General features: G+C 38.0%; 1 protein-coding gene across 7 annotated transcripts in view; it reads left to right on the top strand.

Moving 5' to 3' along the window:
* LOC106093274 (ninjurin-A) overlaps positions 1 to 20,095 on the top strand; it is a 75,537-nt gene extending 55,442 nt beyond the window's left edge. For 6 of the 7 annotated variants that reach the window (XM_013260321.2, XM_013260322.2, XM_013260320.2 and 3 more), the window contains exons 3-5: positions 19,087 to 19,156; positions 19,275 to 19,648; positions 19,719 to 20,094. In XM_013260321.2, the coding sequence (XP_013115775.2) occupies positions 19,087 to 19,156; positions 19,275 to 19,648; positions 19,719 to 19,901 (627 nt within the window). In that variant the 3' untranslated portion in view covers positions 19,902 to 20,094. Of the gene's footprint in view, positions 1 to 19,086; positions 19,157 to 19,274; positions 19,649 to 19,718 lie in introns of all 7 variants that reach the window. The other variant, XM_013260326.2, reaches the window with a different exon arrangement.
* Positions 20,096 to 21,068: the final 973 nt, after the last annotated feature.

Genomic DNA, 21,068 nt, shown 5'->3' with positions numbered 1-21,068 from the left:
TCGAAGAGCTTAACACAATTCACTGTCTCAAATTTCAGCGAAATCGGACAATAAATTCGCCATTTATGGGCCCAAGACCTTTAATCGGCAGATCGGTATATTTCGAAGCTAAATCCAAATCTGGACCGATCTGAAGCAAATTGAAACCAGTAAGGAAAGGCAAAAGTCGGGCGGTGCCGACTATATAATACCCTACACCACCTAGTGCATGTAGTACTTTTTATATGTAGAACTTATCTCGAAATCTAGTCAGACTTTAATTTGGATACCAATTGAAATAGCAATTTAGAACCTTGTAGGATTTTCCTACCATAGGACAAAAGATTTGGATTTCCACATCTTGAAAAGGCCATATCGGATAAACGATTATATGGGAGTTATATCGAATCCTGTGCCAATTTTAATGGCACATACTGGGACGTCAAATAGAGCATTTTACGCCCTAGATTGTAGAGATTTGACCAAAATTGTGGTTTTTACTGCCATAAAAGTCTATATCGGATGAAATATACACATTGGAGTTATATCTAAATTAGGACAGATTTGAATGAAATTTTGCGCACGTATTGGATCTTCAATTTAAACGTCTCATGCAAAATCGGACGAAAATTGTGGATTCTACAGCCTTAAAAGGCCATATCGGATGAAAGATATATAAGGTAGCTATATCTAAATCTAAACCGATTTTTCTGAAATTTTGCACACATATGAAGACGTCAAATAAAGCACCTCATGCAAAATTTTGTAAAGATCGGACCAAAAATGTGGCTTCTGCAGCCTTAAAAAGCCAAATCGGATGAAAGATATATGTGGGAGCTATATCTAAATCTGAACCGATTTTTATGAAATTTTCCACACATATTAGGACGTTAAATAAAACACCTCGTGCAAAATATTTTAAAGATCGGACTAAAACTGTGGCTTCTACCGCCATAAAAGTCCATGTCGGATAAAAGATATATACGGGAGCTATATCTAAATCTGAACCGATTTTTATGAAATTTTGCACACATATGTAGACCTCAAATAGAATACCCAATGCCAGATTTTGTGAAGATCGGACGAAAATTGTGGCTTCTACAGCCTTAAAAAGCCATATCGGATGAAAGACATATATGGGGGCTATATCTAAATCTGAACCGATCAAAATCAATAGCGTTTGTCCTTGGGCCAAAAAAATTACATGTGCAAAATTTCGTGACAATCGGACAACAAATACGACCTGCACTTTGATTACAAAAATACATGGACTCACAGACGGACATGGCTAAATCGAATCAGAAAGTGATTCTGAGTCGATCGGTATACTTATCAATAGGTCTAGTTCTTCTCCTTCTTAGCGTTGCAAACAAATGCACCAATCTATAATACCCTGTACCACAGTGGTGGTGTATCGGCAGATCGGTCGATATGGGGGCTATATCGAGATATTGTCTGCTATAGCCCATCTTCGAACTTAATCTGTCTATGGACAAAAAAGGAATCTGCTTTCTCTCAGTTTTGAAAGTTTGTAGCGTGCTTTTTACAGACAGACGGACAGACATGGCTAGATCGTCTCAGATTTGTATAACGATTAAGTATATAAATACTTTATATGGTTAGAAATGCATATTTCGATGTGTTGCAAACGGAATGACAAAATGAATATACCCCCATCCTTCTGTGGTGGGTATAAAAATGGCAAATTAAATATCGAATAGGGTTTTGCAAATAGGGTCCGCTATAGGAGCCGCTTTGGTAAATAAAGAGATAAGAGACGGAATAAGACCTTGAAACCATATGTTATGTGTTAAATAGCTATAATTGCAGCTTTGCCCATAAACTTGTAACTACTATCGTAGAACTGAACGCTTTAAAGTTTTGCAACTGAATCATTAAAGCATTTAGTTTGTGATATTAGTTATAAGTTTTGGTGGTATATTTTCTTGTTTTAATTATTTAATTTATGATTATTTATTACCTTTAAAATATTTTAAATACATGTGTTATGTTGTCCAATTTTTTTCAAGGTCGGAAATCGAAATACATATGCAAAAGTGTTACAAATGGAATGAAAAATGAATATACCCCCATCTTTCAGTGGTGGGTTTAAAAAATTATTTTACTCAAGAAACAGTTTTAATCTTCTATAATAATCAAATGCATGTATAGACTTCTCAGAAAGTATTTAAAAAATGTAGCACATGGCGTAAAACTCAATTTCTGGAAAGCGATAAAAACTGAAAGATGTTTGTAAACAGTGGGATTAAAAATCTGTACATTCATTTGTGTATTGTGTGAGCACCAAAACTCATTCAGAACCCAAAAATAAAATTGATAAACCTATAATGAAAATTTTGGAGAAGAATTGCACACAATTTTTTACAAAGGAACTAAAAGACCATCCCATCTTATATATAACAAGTAAAAGCGTGCTAAGGTCGGCCGGGCCGAACATTATATACCCTCCACCATGGATCCCATTTGTCGAGTTCTTTTCCCGGTATCTCTTCTTAGGCAAAAAAAGGATAAAAGAAAATATTTTTTCTGCTATTAGAGCCATATCAAGACATGGTCCGGTTCGGACCACAATTAAATTATATGTTGGAGACCTGTGTAAAATGTTAGCCAATTCGAATAAGAATTGCGCCCTTTGGGGGCTCAAGAAATTAAATAGAGAGATCGATTTATATGGGAGCTGTATCAGGCTATAGACCGATTCAGACCATAATAAACACGTATGTTGATGGTCATGAGAGGATCCGTCGTAAAAATTACAGGCAAATCGGGTAATAGTTGCGACCTTTAGAGTCTCAAGAAGTAAAGATCCCAGATCGGTTTATATGGCACCCATATCAGATTATGAATCGATTTGAATCTTATTTAGCATAGTTGTTGGAAGTCATAGCGAAACAAGTCGTGCAAAATTTCATTCAAATCGGATAAGAATTGCGCCCTCTGAAGGCTCAGGTTGATGACCAATTTGAACCATACTTGAAACAGTTGTAGGATATCATAACAAAACACGTCATGGTAAATTTCATTCCAATCGGATAAGAATTCCGCCCTCAAGAGGCTCAAGAAGTCAAGACCCAAGATCGGTTTACATGGCAGCTATATCAGGTTATGGACCGATTTGGACCATACTCGACGCAGTTGTTGGACATCATAAGAAAACACGTCGTGCAAAATTTCATTCCAATCGGATAGGAATTGCGCCTTCTAGAGGATCAAGAAGTCAAGACCTAAGATCGGTTTATATGGCAGCTATATCAAAACATGCACCGATATTGCTCATTTACAATCCCAACCGACCCATTTACAATCCCAACCGACGAATACTTCGAGTAGTTACAATCAGAATGACGAAATACCCCCATCCTATGGTGGAGGGTATAAAAATCAATTTGTGTTTGTTTGTGTGTTCCTCATAGACTCAGAAACGGCTGAACCGATTTTCTTGAAATTTTCACAGATGGTGCATGATGATGAAAATAGGGTACTACATTTTTTGATACCTGAAAGGGGTCGGACCCTCCCCTTACCATAATTTCAGAAACACCAGATCTCGGAGATGGGTGGTGCGATTTAAGCGACATTTTGTGTGCTCTCATATACCCCAAAAATAAAAATTTGGTACCCAAATTTCGGATGGGGTACCTAGATCCTAAAACCTACCAAACATATTGGGTTGCGCAAAAAGTAATTGTCGGTAATATAGTAGTAATATAGTCGGCGTTGACAAATTTTTTCAACGGCTTGTGACTCTGTAATTGCATTCTTTCTTCTGTCAGTTATCAGCTGTTACTTTTAGCTTGCTTTAGAAAAAAGTGCGCGAAATTTTGTTTACATTTGTTTGTTTGGCTTCAATTTTAATATGGGTACCACATGTATTGAAAGAAATTCATTTAACAAACCGAATCAACGCATGTTCTATGCACCTTAAACGCAATGAATTCGATCCGTTTTTAAAACGAATCATAACTGGAGATGAAAAATGGATTGTTAACAACAACGTTAGTCGAAAACGATCATGGTCCAAGCATGGTGAACCAGCTCAAACCACTTCAAAGGCTGATATCCACCAAAAGAAGGATATGCTGTCTGTTTCGTGGGATTAGAAGGGTGTGGTATATTTTGAGCTGCTTCCCATCAGACTACCATTTATTTCGGTCTTTGCAGAACTCCTTAAATGGTTAAACTTTCGGCAATGGTGAGGCTATAAAATCGCACTTGGTTCAGTTTTTTGCAGATAAAGGCCAGAAGGTCTATGAGCGTGGAAAACTAAATTTGCCAGGAAGATGGCAAAAGGTTATCGAACAAAATGGCAATTATATATTTGATTAAACTTCATTCTAAGTCTTATTAAAAATGCATTTATTTCTTTTAAAAAAATCCGCAATTACTTTTTAGGCAACCCAATATATTTAGACCAATCACAACAATATGAGACTCAAATGAAAGGTATTTAGCATATCGGAAGTGTTAGGGGGACCACCCCAACCCTAAAACACCCCTAAAACGGACATATTAACCGACTATGGCAATATGGGACTCAAATGAAAGGCATTTGCGAGTAGAATACGAATCTGGTATCCAAATGTTGGACCACGTTTTTGGGGGTCTACCCCTTTCCCAAAACACCCCCCAAACAGGACTTATTTACTGACTATGAGAATATGAGGCTTAAATAAAAGTTATTTGAATGTAGAATACAAATCTGATACCCAAATATGGGACAAAGTATTTGGGGGACCGCCTCTCCCCAAAAGCATCCCCAAAGGGGACAACTTTACGACCATAGCAATATGAGGCTCAAATGAAAGGTCTTTGGGAGTAAAGCACGATACTGATATCAATATTTGGGAAAAGTGTGTATGGGGCTACCCCATCCCCACAACACCACCCAAACAGGAAGTATTTTCTGACCATTGCAATATGAGGCTCAAATAAGAGGTTTTTAGAATATAACACGAATCTGATGTATATTTTCAAAGCCAACTCACTGAGTGGCCGCCCCATCCTCTAAAACACTCCCCAAATAGGAAGTATTTTCTGACCATTGCAATATTACGCTCAAATAAGAGGGTTTTTAGAGTAGAACACGAATCCGATATATATTTTCAACGCCAACTCGCTGAGTTGCCGCCCATTCACCAAAGCACCCCCCAAGGCGGTCATGTTTACTAACTATGGAAATATGGGGCTCAAATTAAAGGTATTTGGGAGTAGACCACGTATCTGACATCAATATTAGCAACCAACCGTCTAGGTGACGTGCCACCACCATAACAACCCCCATATAGGACGTATTTGCTCACCAAGACAATTTGGGTCTTAAAGAGAGTGGGACTAAATATTTTTAGTTTTTAGGGCCAATGCCCCAAACCGGACATATTTGCTGACTTTTGCAATAAGGAGTTTAAATGAGATTAGAAAACGATTTTGATATCCATTTTTGACGCCAATGGCAATATGGGGTTCAAATAAATTATATATAGATATCTGAGAATAGAGCACGTTGCTGTTGGGCTTAGTGTTTGGGGGACCACCCCACTCCCCAAAACACCCCTAAATCGGGCATATTTACCGACCATGTCAATATGGAGCTTAAATGAAAGGTATTGGAAGGTAGAGCCAGAATTGATACCCACTTTGCGGACCAATTTTCTGTGGGTTACTCCTTTCCCAAAATACCCACAAACAGCAATTTTTTACTGACGATCGCAATATGTGGCTCAAATAAAGGTATTTGGGAGTAGAATACGAATTTGATATACAAATGTAGGACCATGTATTTAGGGCATCACCGCTTCCCCAAACACCCGCCAAAGGGTAAAAATTGTTCGACCATGCCAAATATAGCTCAAATGAAATATTTGGGATTAGAAAACGAATTTGATAATCTATTTTAGCGCCATGTGTTGCTCATCGTGTAACCTCCCCTAAACCAATGGCAATAGGGGTTTAAATAAATGGTATTTAAAAGAAGAGCACGATGCTGATATTTTTTCAGGGCCAAGTGTCTGGGGAACCACCTCACCCCCGAAAACACCTCTAAATCAGATATCATGAGAATATAGGATTGAAATAAAGTATTTTAAGAACAAAGTACACCTTACATCCAAACTTAAATTCGTAGACCAATAAAGATCATATGGGATTCAGATAAAAGCACCTATTTTGTTAAACTGCTAGTCAAGCGGTATATTATTTTCGTAGCATGGTATTTCCCTAAAAGCTCTTTAATTGTCGAAAATAAATATTCCAAGAAAACTTTTGTGCCATATAAAGTAAAAGAAAGCGCAGCAGAGCGGGCCCGGGTAAGCTAGTATATTTATAATATGAAATGTTAAGGAGGGAATATTTGAAAAAAAAAAAAAATTATTACTGTTTTAAAGTAGATTCATTTGACAGATTTCCCTTTTATAACTGTCAAACAAGTAAAAGCGTGCTAAGTTCGGCCGGGCCGAATCTCCACCATGGATCGCATTTGTCGAGTTCTTTTCCCGGTGTCTCTTTTTAGGCAAACAAAGGAAAGGAAAGAATAAAAGAAAATAATTGCTATGCTGTTGCAGATATACCAAATTATGTTCCGAGTCGGACCATAATTAAATTATATGTTGGCGACCTGTGTAAAATTTCAGCCAAAATTGCGCCCTCTGGAGGCTCAAGAAGTAAAATAGAGAGATCGGTTTATATGGGAGCTGTATCAGGCTACAGACCGCTTTGAACCATACTTAGCATAGTTGTAGGAAGTCACAGCAAAACACGTCGTCGGACAAATCGAATGATAATTGCGACCTCTAGAGGTTCAAGAAGTCAAGATCCCAGATCGGTTTATATGACAGCCATATCAGGTTATAGACTAATTTGAACCATATTTGACACCATTGTTGGAAATCATAACAAAATACGTCATGCTAAATTTCAGCCAAATCGGATAAGAATTGCGCTCTCTAGTGGCTCAAGCAGTCAAGATTCAAGATCGGCTTATGGCAGCTATATCAGGTTGTGGACCGATTTGAATCATACTTAGCACAGTTGATGGAAGTCATAGCAAAACATGTCATGCAAAATTTCAACCAAATCGGATAGAAGTTGCGCCCTCTAGAAGTTCAAGAAATCAGGACCCCAGATCGGTTTATATGACAGCTATATCAGGTTATGAATCGATTTGAACCATACTTAGCACAGTAATTGAAAACCATAACAAAACACCTCATGCAAAATTTGAGGCAAATCGGATAAAGATTGCGCCCTCTAGTGGTTAAAAAAGTCAAGATCCACGATCGGTTTATATGGCAGCTATTTCAAAACATGGACCGATATGGCCCATTTAAAATCCCAACCGACCTACTCCTATAAGAAGTATTTGTGCAAAATTTCAAGTGACTAGCTTCACTCTTTCGAAAGTTAGCGTGCTTTCGGTAGACAGACGGGCGGACGGACATGGTTAGATGGACATAAAATGTCATGACGATCAAGAATATACTTTATGGGGTCTCAGACGAATATTTCGAGTAGTTACAAACAGAATGACGAAATTATTTTACCCCCATCCTATGGTGGAGGGTATAATAAACCCATTTTAAAGCAGCATTAAGTTTTGTGAATACGGTTGTTAATCTGTATATCATTAAAAGATCGGTAAACTGGGTTTTACGCTTTATCTCTACATACTTCCCACAAAGCCTTTTATCCACCGGAGAAAAACTAGAAAAAAGGTGACAATGTAAGGTTTAAGTTGCAGCCTGCATTTTAGTCCATTGTGATACCAAAGGAAAAGAAAATCATTAGACACGAATGAAAATTTCGACAAGTAAACTACTTCTGTGAAAATTTTGATGCTTTCTTACGATAAAAGGAACTTTTATGATAAAATCATGCAAAAATTTGTGATGAATAAGAAATTTCATTGACCAAATAATGCCATCAGATAAATAAAACATTTTGTTATGTTTAATATGGGAGAGATCTGGATCGTGAGAAGACGAGGCTATTACTGAAAGAAGAAGGAGCAGGTCAGTATATTTTTCGGTATCATAACGCGACACATAGGACCACGAGCTCTATGCAAAATCGTTGCGACAAGTGATAGCATGTGTAGGGCATGTGGGGAAGATGAGGAGACGTTGTAGCATTTCCCATGTTATTGTCCGGCTTTCGCGGCTAATAGACATCCGTACTTAGATGAGGACACAGTACCACACATGAACCAACTTAGGGGCGTGGTATGGAAACCAACTAAGGATTTTGTAAGTGGCACGGAATTTCTGACTAAGATAGTCTATTTCGAGGTAATTTTTTAGTATTTAGAGCGCACAACAAACCGACTACTGGCTTAGGTGTATGTCCATAGTGGTATGGGGCGGATTAATATCATTACCCTCTTTTCAACGGTACCTAATCTGGCTTTTCATTATATATTCTTTTGTAGCAACTTATTTTACTTTAATTGGCTATGACAGAATATTTGTTCCACTAGCCGAACGTATAATAGCGTTCCAAGCGCCTCAATCTTCTGCGGTCATTCTAAAATCTCTGACACCAAGTTTCGAGGTGTCTCCCACAACTTGATCTATCCATCGGGCTTTTGGTCTTCCCGGTTTGCGTGTACCACCGTGTTTGCCATGACCTAGCCAACGCCAATGTCGTCTTACAGCTCATACAGCTAGTGGTTCATACGTCGCCTATATTCTCCGTTAACGCAAACTGGTCCATATATTTTACGAAGAATCTTTCTCTCAAATACTCCAAGCACTGCTTCATCTGCTTTCACAAGTACCCATGCTTCAGAACCATATAACAGCACGGGTAGCATCAGTGTCTTGTATAGTGTAATCTTCGTCTGTCGAGAGGTGGCCTTGTTTCTAAACTGTTTACTTTGTCCAAAGTAACATCTGTTTGCCGGTTTTATCCTTCGCTTAATCTCAAAATTGGTGTCATTCGTTTCGGTTACGGCGGTGCCGAGGTAGATAAAATTACTGACTGTCTCAAAGTTGTGGTTCCCAACTTTCTCCATTTTCTTTATCTGCTCGGTTGTGCAAGGCTTTTTGGGAGTTGAAACCATCCATTTCGTCTTATCTCCATTTACTGCCAGACCCATTTTCACTGACTCTCTTTCGATTCTTTCAAAGGCTGCAGTTACTACTTCCGGTGACCGACCTATGATATCGATGTCGTCGGCATAGGCGAGTAGCATCTGTCTTCTTTTCTTTAATTGGCTATGACAGAATATTTCTTCCACTAGCCGAACGTAGAATTGCGTTCCAAGCGCCTCGATCTTTTGCGCTCATTCTAAAATCTCTGACACCAAGTATCGAAATGTCTCCCACAACTTGATCTTTCCATCGGGCTTTTGGTCTTCCCGGTTTGCGTGTGCCGCCTTGTTTGCCTTCAAAAGACTTCTCTGCTGAAGCTTCATCCTCCATTCTCACAACATGACCTAGCCAACGCAGTCGTTGTATTTTGATACTTGTAACTATGCTATCGTCGACATACGACGCCTATATTCTCCATTAACGCAAACTGGTCCATATATTTAATTTTACGAAGAATCTTTCTCTCAAATACTCCAAGCACTGCCTCATCTGCTTTCACAAGTACCCATGCTTCAGGAACATATAACAGCACGGGTAGTATCAGTGTCTTGTAAAGTGTAGTCTTCGTCTGTCGAAAGGTGGCCTTGTTTCTAAACTGCTTACTTAATCCAAAGTAGCATCTGTTTGCCAGTATTATTCTTCGCTTTATATCAAAACTGGTGTCATTCGTTTCGGTTACGGCGGTGCCAAGGTAGATAAAGTTACTGACTATCTCAAAGTTGTGGTTCCCAACTTTCTCCATGTTCTTTATCTGCTCGGTTGTGCAACGCTTTTTGGGAGTGGAAACCATCCATTTCGTCTTATCTCCATTTACTGCCAGACCCATTTTCACTGACTCTCTTTCGATTCTTTCAAAGGCTGCAGTTACAACTTCCGGTGACCGACCTATGATATCAATATCGTCGGCATAGGCAAGTAGCATGTGCTCCTTTGTGATAAATGTGCCATATCTATTTACTTCTGCATCTCGTATAATCTTCTCCAGCAGGATATTAAAGAGATCGCACGATAGGCTGTCTCCTTGTCTGAAACCTCGTTTGGTATTAAATGGTTCGGAGAGATTCTTTCCTATTCTTACTGAGGAACGCGTATCAGCAAGTGTCATCCTGCAGAGTCTTATTAATTTTGCAGGGATACCAAACTCAAACATGGCTTGAAATACCTTTGAATGTAAAGGAATATCGAAGGCGGCTTTGTAGTCAACAAAGAGGTGGTAGGTGTTGATTTGTCCTTCAGGATTTGGCGCAGTGTGAATATCTGGTCTAGGGTGGATTTACCTGGTCTAAAGCCGCATTGATAGGGCCCAATTATCTCATTGAGTTTAGGTTTTAATCTTTCACACAGTACGCTCGAGAGTATCTTGTATGCGATGGGGAGGAGACATATTCCTCTGTAGTTGGCACATTCCGTCTTGTCTCCTTTCTTGCGGACGGGACATAGTATGCTGAGGTTCCAATCATCGGGTATGCGTTCTTCTAGCCAGATTGCGCAGATAAGCTGATGCATACGCCTTATCAGCGTGTCGCCTCCGGTCTTAAATAGTTCAGCGGGTAATCCGTCGGCTCCTGCTGCCTTGTTGTTCATTAGTCGGGTTACTGCTACTTGGACCTCATTCTGACTAGGAGGTAAACATTCAATACCATCATCAGGGATTGGTTCTGCGGTATCCTCTTCGCCTCCAACATCGGACACTAGCAGTTGGGTAAAATGTTCTTTCCATATCCTCAGCATGTTGTCTGTGTCAGTTAGCAGATTTTCTTCTTTGTCTCTGCAGGAGGATGTACCTGCAAGAAAGCCATCGGTTTGGTGTTTAATTCTTTGGTAGAATTTCCGGACTTCATTCTGACTCCTGTACATCTCAATTTGCTCGCACTCACGTCTTTCCATTTCCTTTTTCTTTCTGCGGAATAGACGTTTCTCCTCTCTCCTTTTCTCCCGATACCTCTCCTTCATCTGGCGCGTTGTTACTGATTGCAGGGTTTCTCTATATACCGCATTCTTGGCTTCAGTAGCATCTCGACACTCTTGGTCGTACCATGGTTTTTTTGGAGGAGGATTTTGGATTTCGCGGCATTTTCCATGGAGTGGACAATAATTTGCCACTGCGCCATTATATCATCGGATCAAGTAGTGCTTTCATCAAGCAGTTGGGTCAGTCGAGTGGAGTATGCCGCTGCCATTTGTTGTGTCTGCAGCTTTTCAATGTCCAGCTTCCGTGCAGTGTCAGATCGTACTTTCCTCGCCATGTTCAAACGGGTGCGAACCTTTGCTGCAACAAGGTAATGATCCGAATCTATATTCGCTCCACGGATCGATCGTACATCCAACACGCTGGATGAATGCCTTCCATCTATCACAACGCGATCAATTTAGTTTCTCGTGTTTTGATCGGGTGACAGCCATGTGGATTTGTGGATATTTTTATGTTGAAATCTGGTGCTACTAACTACCATGTTTTTTGCCGCGGCGAAATCTATCAGCCTCAACCCATTACTGGACGTTATCTCGTGGAGGCTAAACTTTCCGACTGTTGGACCCAAAATTTCTTCCTTCCCTATTTTCGCATTAAAATCTCCCAGAACGATTTTAATATCATGGGCGGGGCAGCGGTCATTCTCTCTCTAGGCGTAGAAAATATCCTTGGTCTGCTCGTCTTTGTCTTCCGTCGGGGCATGGGCACGAATAAGGCTGATGTTAAAGAATTTGGCTTTTATGCGGATTGTGGCTAGCCTCTTATCCACCGGAGTAAAGCTGGAAACAAGGTGTTTCAGTCTCTGACTAACCATAAATCCACAGCCAAATCATGCCTCGTGTTATGGCAGCTATAGTATAGTTCATCACAGTTTGGTGTTGTAGTGACGCTATTCCCAGTCCATCGCACTTCCTGTAAGGCGGTAATATCTGCCTTGTACTTCTCCAATACATCCGCCAGCGCGTATACTGCACCTTCTCTATAAAGAGTGCGGACATTCCAGGTGCAGATCCGCAAATCATGGTGCTTTTTTCGTTTACGTGAGTCGTCAACGTTGGGGGGGTACGTTTTTACTATTCCTTTGTTTCTCATAGTAGTTCTCGGCGGGACGGGTTACTGGAGTCGTCAACGTTGGGGGGGTACGTTTTTACTATTCCTTTGTTTCTCATAGTAGTTCTCGGCGGGGCGGGTTACTGGACCAGCGCCCCAACCGCATGGGTTTTATGGGATTGCGCAAGTTTTGATATTGACTATGACTGGTACGAGTGTTAAGGGATCTCTTCTAAATTTCGTAAATCTGGGTAGGAAATGCGGGTTTTGTGCATTCAATGCCTTTAGTCGGAAAACTGCATACACGCAAAAAATAATTCGTTTGACATAAAGAAAATTTTCGCCAAGTAAACTTCTTTTCAAAAAAACGTTGGACTTTGTTTACAATAAAAATACATGTTCTTGTGATGGATTCTTGCAAGAGTTTGTGACAATAATACAGTTTATTCTACTCTGACAACACCTTTCATTCTTGATATATAGGACATGTTATTCGGGGTTTCAACTAGTTGATCCTCATTATACTCACCACCATATGATGGGGGTATACTCATCTAGTCATTCCGTTTCTAACACCTAGAAATATTCGAAATATATTCTTGTCGAAATCCCGATAGCGATCGAACGCGTAAGGCTAGCCGCTTGAAATTTTGCACAGATACTTAATATTGATATAGGTCGTTGGTGATTGCAAATGGGGCATATCGATTCAGATTTAGATATAGCACCCATATAAACCGATCTTCCGATTTGACTTCTTGAGCCCTTAATAGCAGCAAGTTTTGTCCGATTTGGCTGAAATTTTGAACGCGGTGTTCTGTTTCGACTTTCAATAACTGTGCCAAATACGGTGCAAATCAGTCTATTAGGTTAACCGGTCTCTCGATCATCGTTGTTCGGTCCCTGAAAGCTTTAATTTTTGCTGGTTTGACAGAAATTTGTGTATGTAGAATAAAATTATGGCCTTCAACTAAATTTATTATGTGTAAATTTTTAGCAGAATCCATGGTGGTGGGTTCGCAAGATTCGGCCCCGCCGAACTTAACTTGTTGAACATAAGGCTGTACAGTGATTTCAACAATCTGACGAAGGGTACGTCAAGATCCTCTATGAAACGACGATCTAATACTTTGTAGAGAATACTGTTCGGCGGGGGCTAAAAATACACACTATACCACATTTCTGGCTTGTAGAAAATTTAGTAGGTTTTTGTCTGGTTTGGAAGGATTTTCATAAATTTTGATAGAAAATAATTCTCTTGAGTGCCAACATTGATCCCAATAGGCGAAATGAAATATTATAACGATCGGTTAACGTTAACACGTGTCGCAATGGTGCACAGTGTTGCCCCGGTGGACAAAAATCGAAAATTGTTATGAATTTTTTACAAATCTTTTAAAAAACTCTTCAAATATGAGGATTAAAATGTTTATATTGTAGGTCCCTTTCAACTAATCAATGTTTTCCTACGCAGGTTTTTTTAACTAATGAAGTGGGGCCCAAAATAAAGTATGATCTTAAAGAGGACATAACTTTAAGCTCATTTGTCAACGACAGGTGTCGCAGACTTGAAAATATGGTTAGTACCCTCAGTTCTAAATAAGAGGCAAAACTAAAACAATAACTATCTAAATTAAACTTTTCAGCAAAGTGAATCTAAAAGGGCCAATTTGGGACGCCCTTATTTTTTCCGTGTTCTTCAATAAAGTGTACTGAATCAAAAAAGTTTAATTTTAGCTGCACAAACTTGCTTCAATTCAATATTTTGGATTATTTTGCAAAAAATGTTTTTTCAGTCCCTTTTTGGGAAACAGGGTTAAAAACACATTTAAATTGGGATTGTAGAATGTCAAAATATTCTACAAAAACGTTCGCCGGAAAATTCTACTATAGTCGCCTGACCGGAAATCAGTAAAACGAAAAACACAATTCAGGGATAAAGTCGTTAGTTAAAGTTAACGGTTTCTATGGGCTTGAAAACTCAAATCAAGAGATTGGTTTATATGGCTGCTATATCAGATTATATACCAATTTGAACCATACTTGGCGGAGTTTTTGAGAGTCATGACGGAAGACATTGTGTAAAATTTCAGCCAAATCGGATAATAATTGCACCCTCTGGAGGATAAAGATGTTAAATCGGGAGAACGGTTTATATGGGAGCTATATCAGCTTATAGACCGATTTGGACCATACTCCACTTTCTTCTATATTACATTAAAATATACCTCTCTACAAAATATTTGAGCTCTTTGTTAACTCTAACTAAATTCGTTTAACGAATAAACTAAAGGGCAACAGTGTGCGGCGCACAGTACACCCAGAAAAATTAGTCTGCTCATATCAGCAAACACTGTCTGCTGATATTATATTAAACAAGTAAAAGCGTGCTAAGTTCGGCCGGGCCCAATCTTATGTACCCTCCACCATGGATCGCATTTGTCAAGTTCTTGTCACGGCATCTCTTCTTGGGCAAAAAAGGATATGAGAAAAGAGTTGCTCTGCTATTAAAACGATATCAAGATATGGTCCGGTTTGGACCACAATTAAATTATGTGTTGGAGACCTGTGTAAAATTTCAGCCAATTCGTATAAGAATTGCGCCCATTGGAGCTCACGAAGTAAAATAGAGAGAACGATTTATATGGGATCTGTATCGGGCTATAGATATATGGCATCTATATCAGGCAGCTATATCAGGTTATGGACCGATTTAAACCATACTTGGCACAGTTGTTGGATATCATAACAAAACACTTCGTGCAAAATTTCATTTCAATCGGATAAGAATTGCGCACTCTAGAGGCTCAAGAAGTCAAGACCCAAGATCGGTTTATATGGCAGCTATATCAAAACATGGACCGATATGGCCCATTTACAATACCAACCGACCTACACTAATAAGAAGTATTTGTGCAAAATTTCAAGCGGCTAGCTTTACTCCTTCGGAAGTTAGCGTGCTTTCGACAGAAACATTTCGAACCGAACACTGATTTTGGTAATAAAATTCAATGATTTGCAAGCGTTGCTCGTTAGTAAGTCTATTCATGGTGAAATGTCAAAGCATACTGAGCATCTTTCTCTTTGACACCATGTCTGAAATCCCACGTGATCTGTCAAATACTAATGCATGAAAATCCTAACCTCAAAAAAATCACCCTATATATATATATATATATACATACATATATATACATATATATATATATATATATATATATATATATATATATATATATATATATATATATATATATATATATATATATATATATATATATATATATATATATATATATATATATATATATATATATATATATATATATTGGGCCAGTGAGTTAAGTAAACCCCCTCGACATACTTCTGCAATATGGCACAGATCGGTCCAGATTTGGATAAAGCTGCCATATAGTTTTGAGCCCATAAAAGGCACATTTATTGTCCGATGTGGCAGAAATTTGGGACAGTGAGTTGCGTTGGGACTATCAACATCCTTTTTCAATTTGGCCTAGATCGGTCCAGATTTGGATATAGCTGCCATACAGATCGATCTCTAGATTTCAGGTTTCGGGCCAATAAAAAGCGCATTTATTGTACGATGTCGCCAAAATTTTGGGACAGTGAGTTGTGTTGGGCCTTTCGACATTCTTCTCCAATTTGGCTTAGATCGGTGCAGATATGAATATAGCTGCTATATAGAACGATCTCTCGATTTAAGGTTTTGGGGCCATAATAGGCGCATTTATAATTCGATTTCGCCGAAATTTAGGTCAGTGGTTTATGTTAGGCTTTTCGATATTCGTGTCGTATATGGTTTGGATCAGTTTATTTTTAGATATAAATAGCTACTAAAAGATAATTTTTATACCCTCCACCATAGGATGGGGGGTATACTAATTTCGTCATTCTGTTTGTAACTACTCCAAATATTCGTCTGATACCCCATAAAGTATATATATTCTTGATCGTCGAGACATTTTATGTCGATCTAGCCATGTCCGTCCTTCCGTCCGTCCGTCTGTCTGTCGAAAGCACGCTAACTTCCGAAGGAGTAAACCTAGCCGCTTGAAATTTTGCACAAATTCTTCCTATCAGTGTATGTCGGTTATTATGTTAAATGGGCCATATCGATCCATGTCTTGATATAGCTGCCATATAAACCGATCTTGGGTCTTGACTTCTTAAGCCTCTAGAGGGCGCAATTCTTATCCGATTTGAATGAATTTTGGCACGACGTGTTTTGTTATGAAATACAACAACTGTGCCAAGTATGGTTTAAATTGGTACATAACCTCATATAGCTGTCATATAAACTGATCTTGGGTCTTGACTTCTTGAGCCTCTAGAGTGCGCAATTCTTATCCGATTGGATTGACATTTTGCACGACTTGTTTTGTCGTGATATCCAACAACTGTGCCAAGTATGGTCCAAATTGGTACATAACCTGATATAGCTGTCATATGAACCGAAATATATATATATATATTGGGTTGCCTAAAAACTAATTGCGGATTCTTTCAAAGAAAGTAAATGCATTTTTACTAAAACTTTGAATGAACTTTAATCAAATATATAATTGCCATTTTGTTCGATAACCTTTTGCCATCTTCCTGGCGAATTTAGTATTCCACGCTCATAGAACTTCTGGCTTTTATCTGCAAAAAAACACGGTACTTTGCAAACCAACCCACCTAGAGTAGGTTTCAAAACACACATCTGAACAGGGCTCTTTATGAAGACTTGATTCACAAGCGCAACAAGAAAACAAGTAAAATCTTACTCCCCTAATTCAAATCCAACTTATCTAACAAAGCCAATAGCAACAAACAAGGCACGTCGCATGTGGTGTAGGTATCACTGCCTATACACAAAACAGCACTCTCAGTGCAGAGAACAAATATGTTCGCAAAATTGAGTTTGTTTGTTGCTATTGGCATTGTTGCGTAAGTCGGATTTGAATGAGGGAAGTAATATTTTAATTGTTTTCTGTTGCGCTTATGAATCAAGTCGCGATACAGAAAGCCGGATAAATGTTTTTGAGCAACATCAAACATTTGGCCTTACTTTTAAGAGTTCTTTGCTGTGCTATTCTTTGAATAGAAAACATTGAACGAAATGGTCTATAGCCGGACAATATCCTGCAATGGAATCTAAATAAGATTTTAAGACCAAAAAATGCGCAAAAAATTTTTCCACAATATTAAGAATTTTTTATTTTAAATGGTAGATTAATAGATCTTGTTATTAAAGACAAAAATTTAAATTAAGGTCGCAATATCGATGGTTAGAAAATTGACCTTAGGACGAGGCGACTGTGAATCGTAGTTAAAGGCGTACAATAAACCTTACAAATAGGAGCGTCTTTAAAAATTTTTTTTTGGGAAAGATACTAAATTTATAAAAAAAAAAATTTAAAAATTATAACTGGACAGTCATTAATGAAGTAGAATAAGAATCAATCTCCGATCATTATTTGTAACTTTTGGTTCTTTTGCTCGTTTTCATTGCTAAAATCGTGCGAATAAGGAAAAATTTTAAATGTTGATCCAACTTTTTTTCAGAGTATATTCTCGCCACCATGGATCACATTTGTCATTTTTTTACACGTTATTTCTTTACAATAATGGATAAGAATTGCTATGCTATTGGCCTGAACCGATTTTCTTTGAATTCACTGTAGGTGTAATACCATTGAATAATTCAAATATATATATATATATATATATATATATATATATATATATATATATATATATATATATATATATATATATATATATATATATATATATATATATATATACATATATACCATGGGAGTCTGTAGTTGCATGGGCAATGAAAAGGAAAGAGGATACGAACAAAATCAGCATAAATTCCCGAGCTGCAATATAAAGAAGAAAAAAAAATGCATATGTATCCCCTGAAGACGTCAACAAAGATTGACAAAAGGTTGCACTGTGGGAGAAATAGAAAAAAAAATAGAAAAATAGAAACAGAAAATAGAGCAATATTTGTGTCAAATTTCAAGCGGTTAGCTTTACTCCTTCGAAAGTTAGCGTGCTTTCGACAGACAGATGGACGGACGGACTTACGGACTGACCGTCGGAAATGACAAGATAGACTTTAAAGACATGACGATCAAGAATATATATATAATAATATATACATATCAAGAATATACTTTATGGGGACTCTGACGCATATTTCGAGGTGTTACAAACAGAATGACGAAATTAGTATACCCCCATGCTATGGTGGAGGGTATAAAAAGTAAAAGCGTGCTAAGTCCGGCCGGGCCGAATGAATATGAACCCACCACCATGGATTATGCTAAAAATGTATACAAAATAAATTTAGACAAAATTAAAGTTTCTAGGAACCGAACAAGGATGATCGAGAGACCGGTATACATGGGAGCTATATCAGGTTATAGACTGATTTTGGCCGTTCTTGGTACAGTTTTTGAAAGTCATAACAAAACATTACATGCACAATTTCAGCCAAATCGGAGAAAAGTAGCTTTACGTGTTCGACCTCTAACTTGATTTCGACAGACGAAAGGATGGACGAACATGGCTAGATCAATTCAGAACGACGAGACGATCAAGTATATATATACTTTATGGGGTCATAGACGGATATTTCGAGGTGTTACATATGGAAAGACTTGCTTAGTATACCCCTATCTTATGGAGGTGGGTATAAAAAGATATCTCTACCCGCTCTCACACAGCATATTTTTTGCTAGTTTTTTTTTCGATTTCTCCCACTGTGCGTTGGGCCCAAAAAAATTAATTATTATGTGCAAAACATACATTCACAGACCTTAAAATAAACCTTCCTATGTATATTGTTTAATCCTATAGTTCATTATTTCCATCATATAAACAATAAACGAAATAACATTAAAAATCAAATCAAAATTTTTCCACTTTTAGACTTTAATTAATTTGATATAACTTTTCCTATTCCAGGCTACGCATCCATTTTCATTGGATGATATAGACTTTATCGATGGCCGTGTACCGAGAATACCCAAATCCAGTGAGTCATTTTTCATCTTTCGCAACCTATTAATTACTTGATTTGTATGGTAGTAACGCTAGCTTTCCTTCATTTTCTGTTTGCTTTATATTGTTTGCCTCTGCTCTTGATTTGCTAGTTTCCGAAGCTGATGAAGATGAATATGATGATCGTCCTTTTGCTGTAGGTCCCCGCATGGGTGTAGATGATGGATTATTGCCCAACGGTGGAGTACCAGATGTTGAAGAGCACATTCCTCCGAAACCATCTAGACGTCCTAGCTTTAGTTTTCCTGGTTACAATGGACCAGGTGTGGTAACCATTAACGGAGTAGAGACGCCAATACCAGACGTAAATGCATATCAGCATAAAAAAACATTGGCCCAAGGTATGATGGATTTGGCTCTACTCTCAGCGAATGCCAACCAATTGCGTTACGTTTTGGAATCATACGGACGACATCCCTACTACTATCCAAGCTTGATATTTATTTCCATAAGTATTATATTTCAGGTGAGTTCTGAAACTATGAAGATTACAAGGAAAAACCATAATTTTGTTGGTATGTCCTTCTACCCTCTAGATTGCTGTAGGAGTTGGTCTCATAATGAACAGCCGATACAACATCAAAAATGAAAAGGACATTTGTCACGCAAACAAAGTCAACAATTATACAGTCATAGGCATTTTTATTGTGACCGTGGTAAACGTTTTCATTTCATCGTTTGGCGTTGCCGAACCAGCGCAACAAAATACCCAAAATTGAAATTTTTAAGAATTCTATAGTACATTCATAAATATTGTATGTTGTCTTACATTTAAGATTCATAGTGAAATATGCATTTCGAATCGTAGAATAGGATATATATGTTATATATACTTATAAAACTTTTTTGTAATAGAATTAAAAATCCCAACGATATTTCGCAGAACATTTCGAAATAATTTACACAAAAGAGTAAAAGCAATATAATATTTGCTTACTTAGAGTGTAGTTCATAAATATATTAAGTAAGTACTTTTAAATAAAGTTATTACAGCATTTGTCTGAAACAAAAAAAAAGAAAATAGTATGTACTTTAAAAATATGGGCTTCAGAAATCAAATATGGAAATCGGTTAGGTTATGTTGATAAGAGGGAGCGGCTATTAATCCGACCCATGCCACTGTGGACATACTCCTAGACCAGTAATTGGCTTGTTCTGCGCTCACAATATTAAAAAATAACCACGACAAAGAAAATCTAAGTGCTACTTACAAAATCCCTAATTGAATTGTTTTTTAATTTATATATCTACTACGGGGCCCGCTCCGCTGCGCCTTCTTTCACTCTCTTATTTATTTTTAGACCTATGCTGGCATGACCAGGAAATAAGTCCTGTTTAGAGGTGCTAGTACGGCCTTAAATATGTCCGGAATAGGGGTATTTTTGGGGGTCAGTGGACCTCCATATATCAAATTTGTACTCTAGTCTCTAATACCTTTCATTTGAGCCCCATATTGTCATCACGGGTCTATATTTCTATTTGGTGGACTTTAGAGGTGGGGCGCCCCCCCAAAATATCCCACCATAAATAAGGATATCAAATTTCTAATTTTTGGGTTATAATAAATCAGCCAAATTTCACCCCAACCATCTCCGAGATCTGGCTTTTTGAAAATAGGGTTAGGGGAGGATACGCCCATTTAAGTTTGGATGTAGATCCACTTCATTATATTGGTATTGGATTGGAGTAGCCAAACCCTTTACCCCGAAAATGGATATCTGATTCATACTCTTCTCCCAAAAACCACATTTGAGCTACATATTGCTATGGTCGGTAAATGTGTGTAGTTTAGGGCGAGGCGTCCTTGAAACACTTGGCCATAAAACAGACATCAGATTAGGTTCGTACAACCGGCTGCTATGGGATTGTCCATTTTGCCGTAGTTC

The sequence above is a fragment of the Stomoxys calcitrans genome, chromosome 1, assembly GCF_963082655.1.
Source record: "Stomoxys calcitrans chromosome 1, idStoCalc2.1, whole genome shotgun sequence".
NCBI classification, from domain to species: Eukaryota; Metazoa; Arthropoda; class Insecta; order Diptera; family Muscidae; genus Stomoxys; species Stomoxys calcitrans.
The sequence above is the reverse complement of the archived record's forward strand: the minus strand, read 5'-3'. Positions and strand labels throughout refer to the sequence as shown.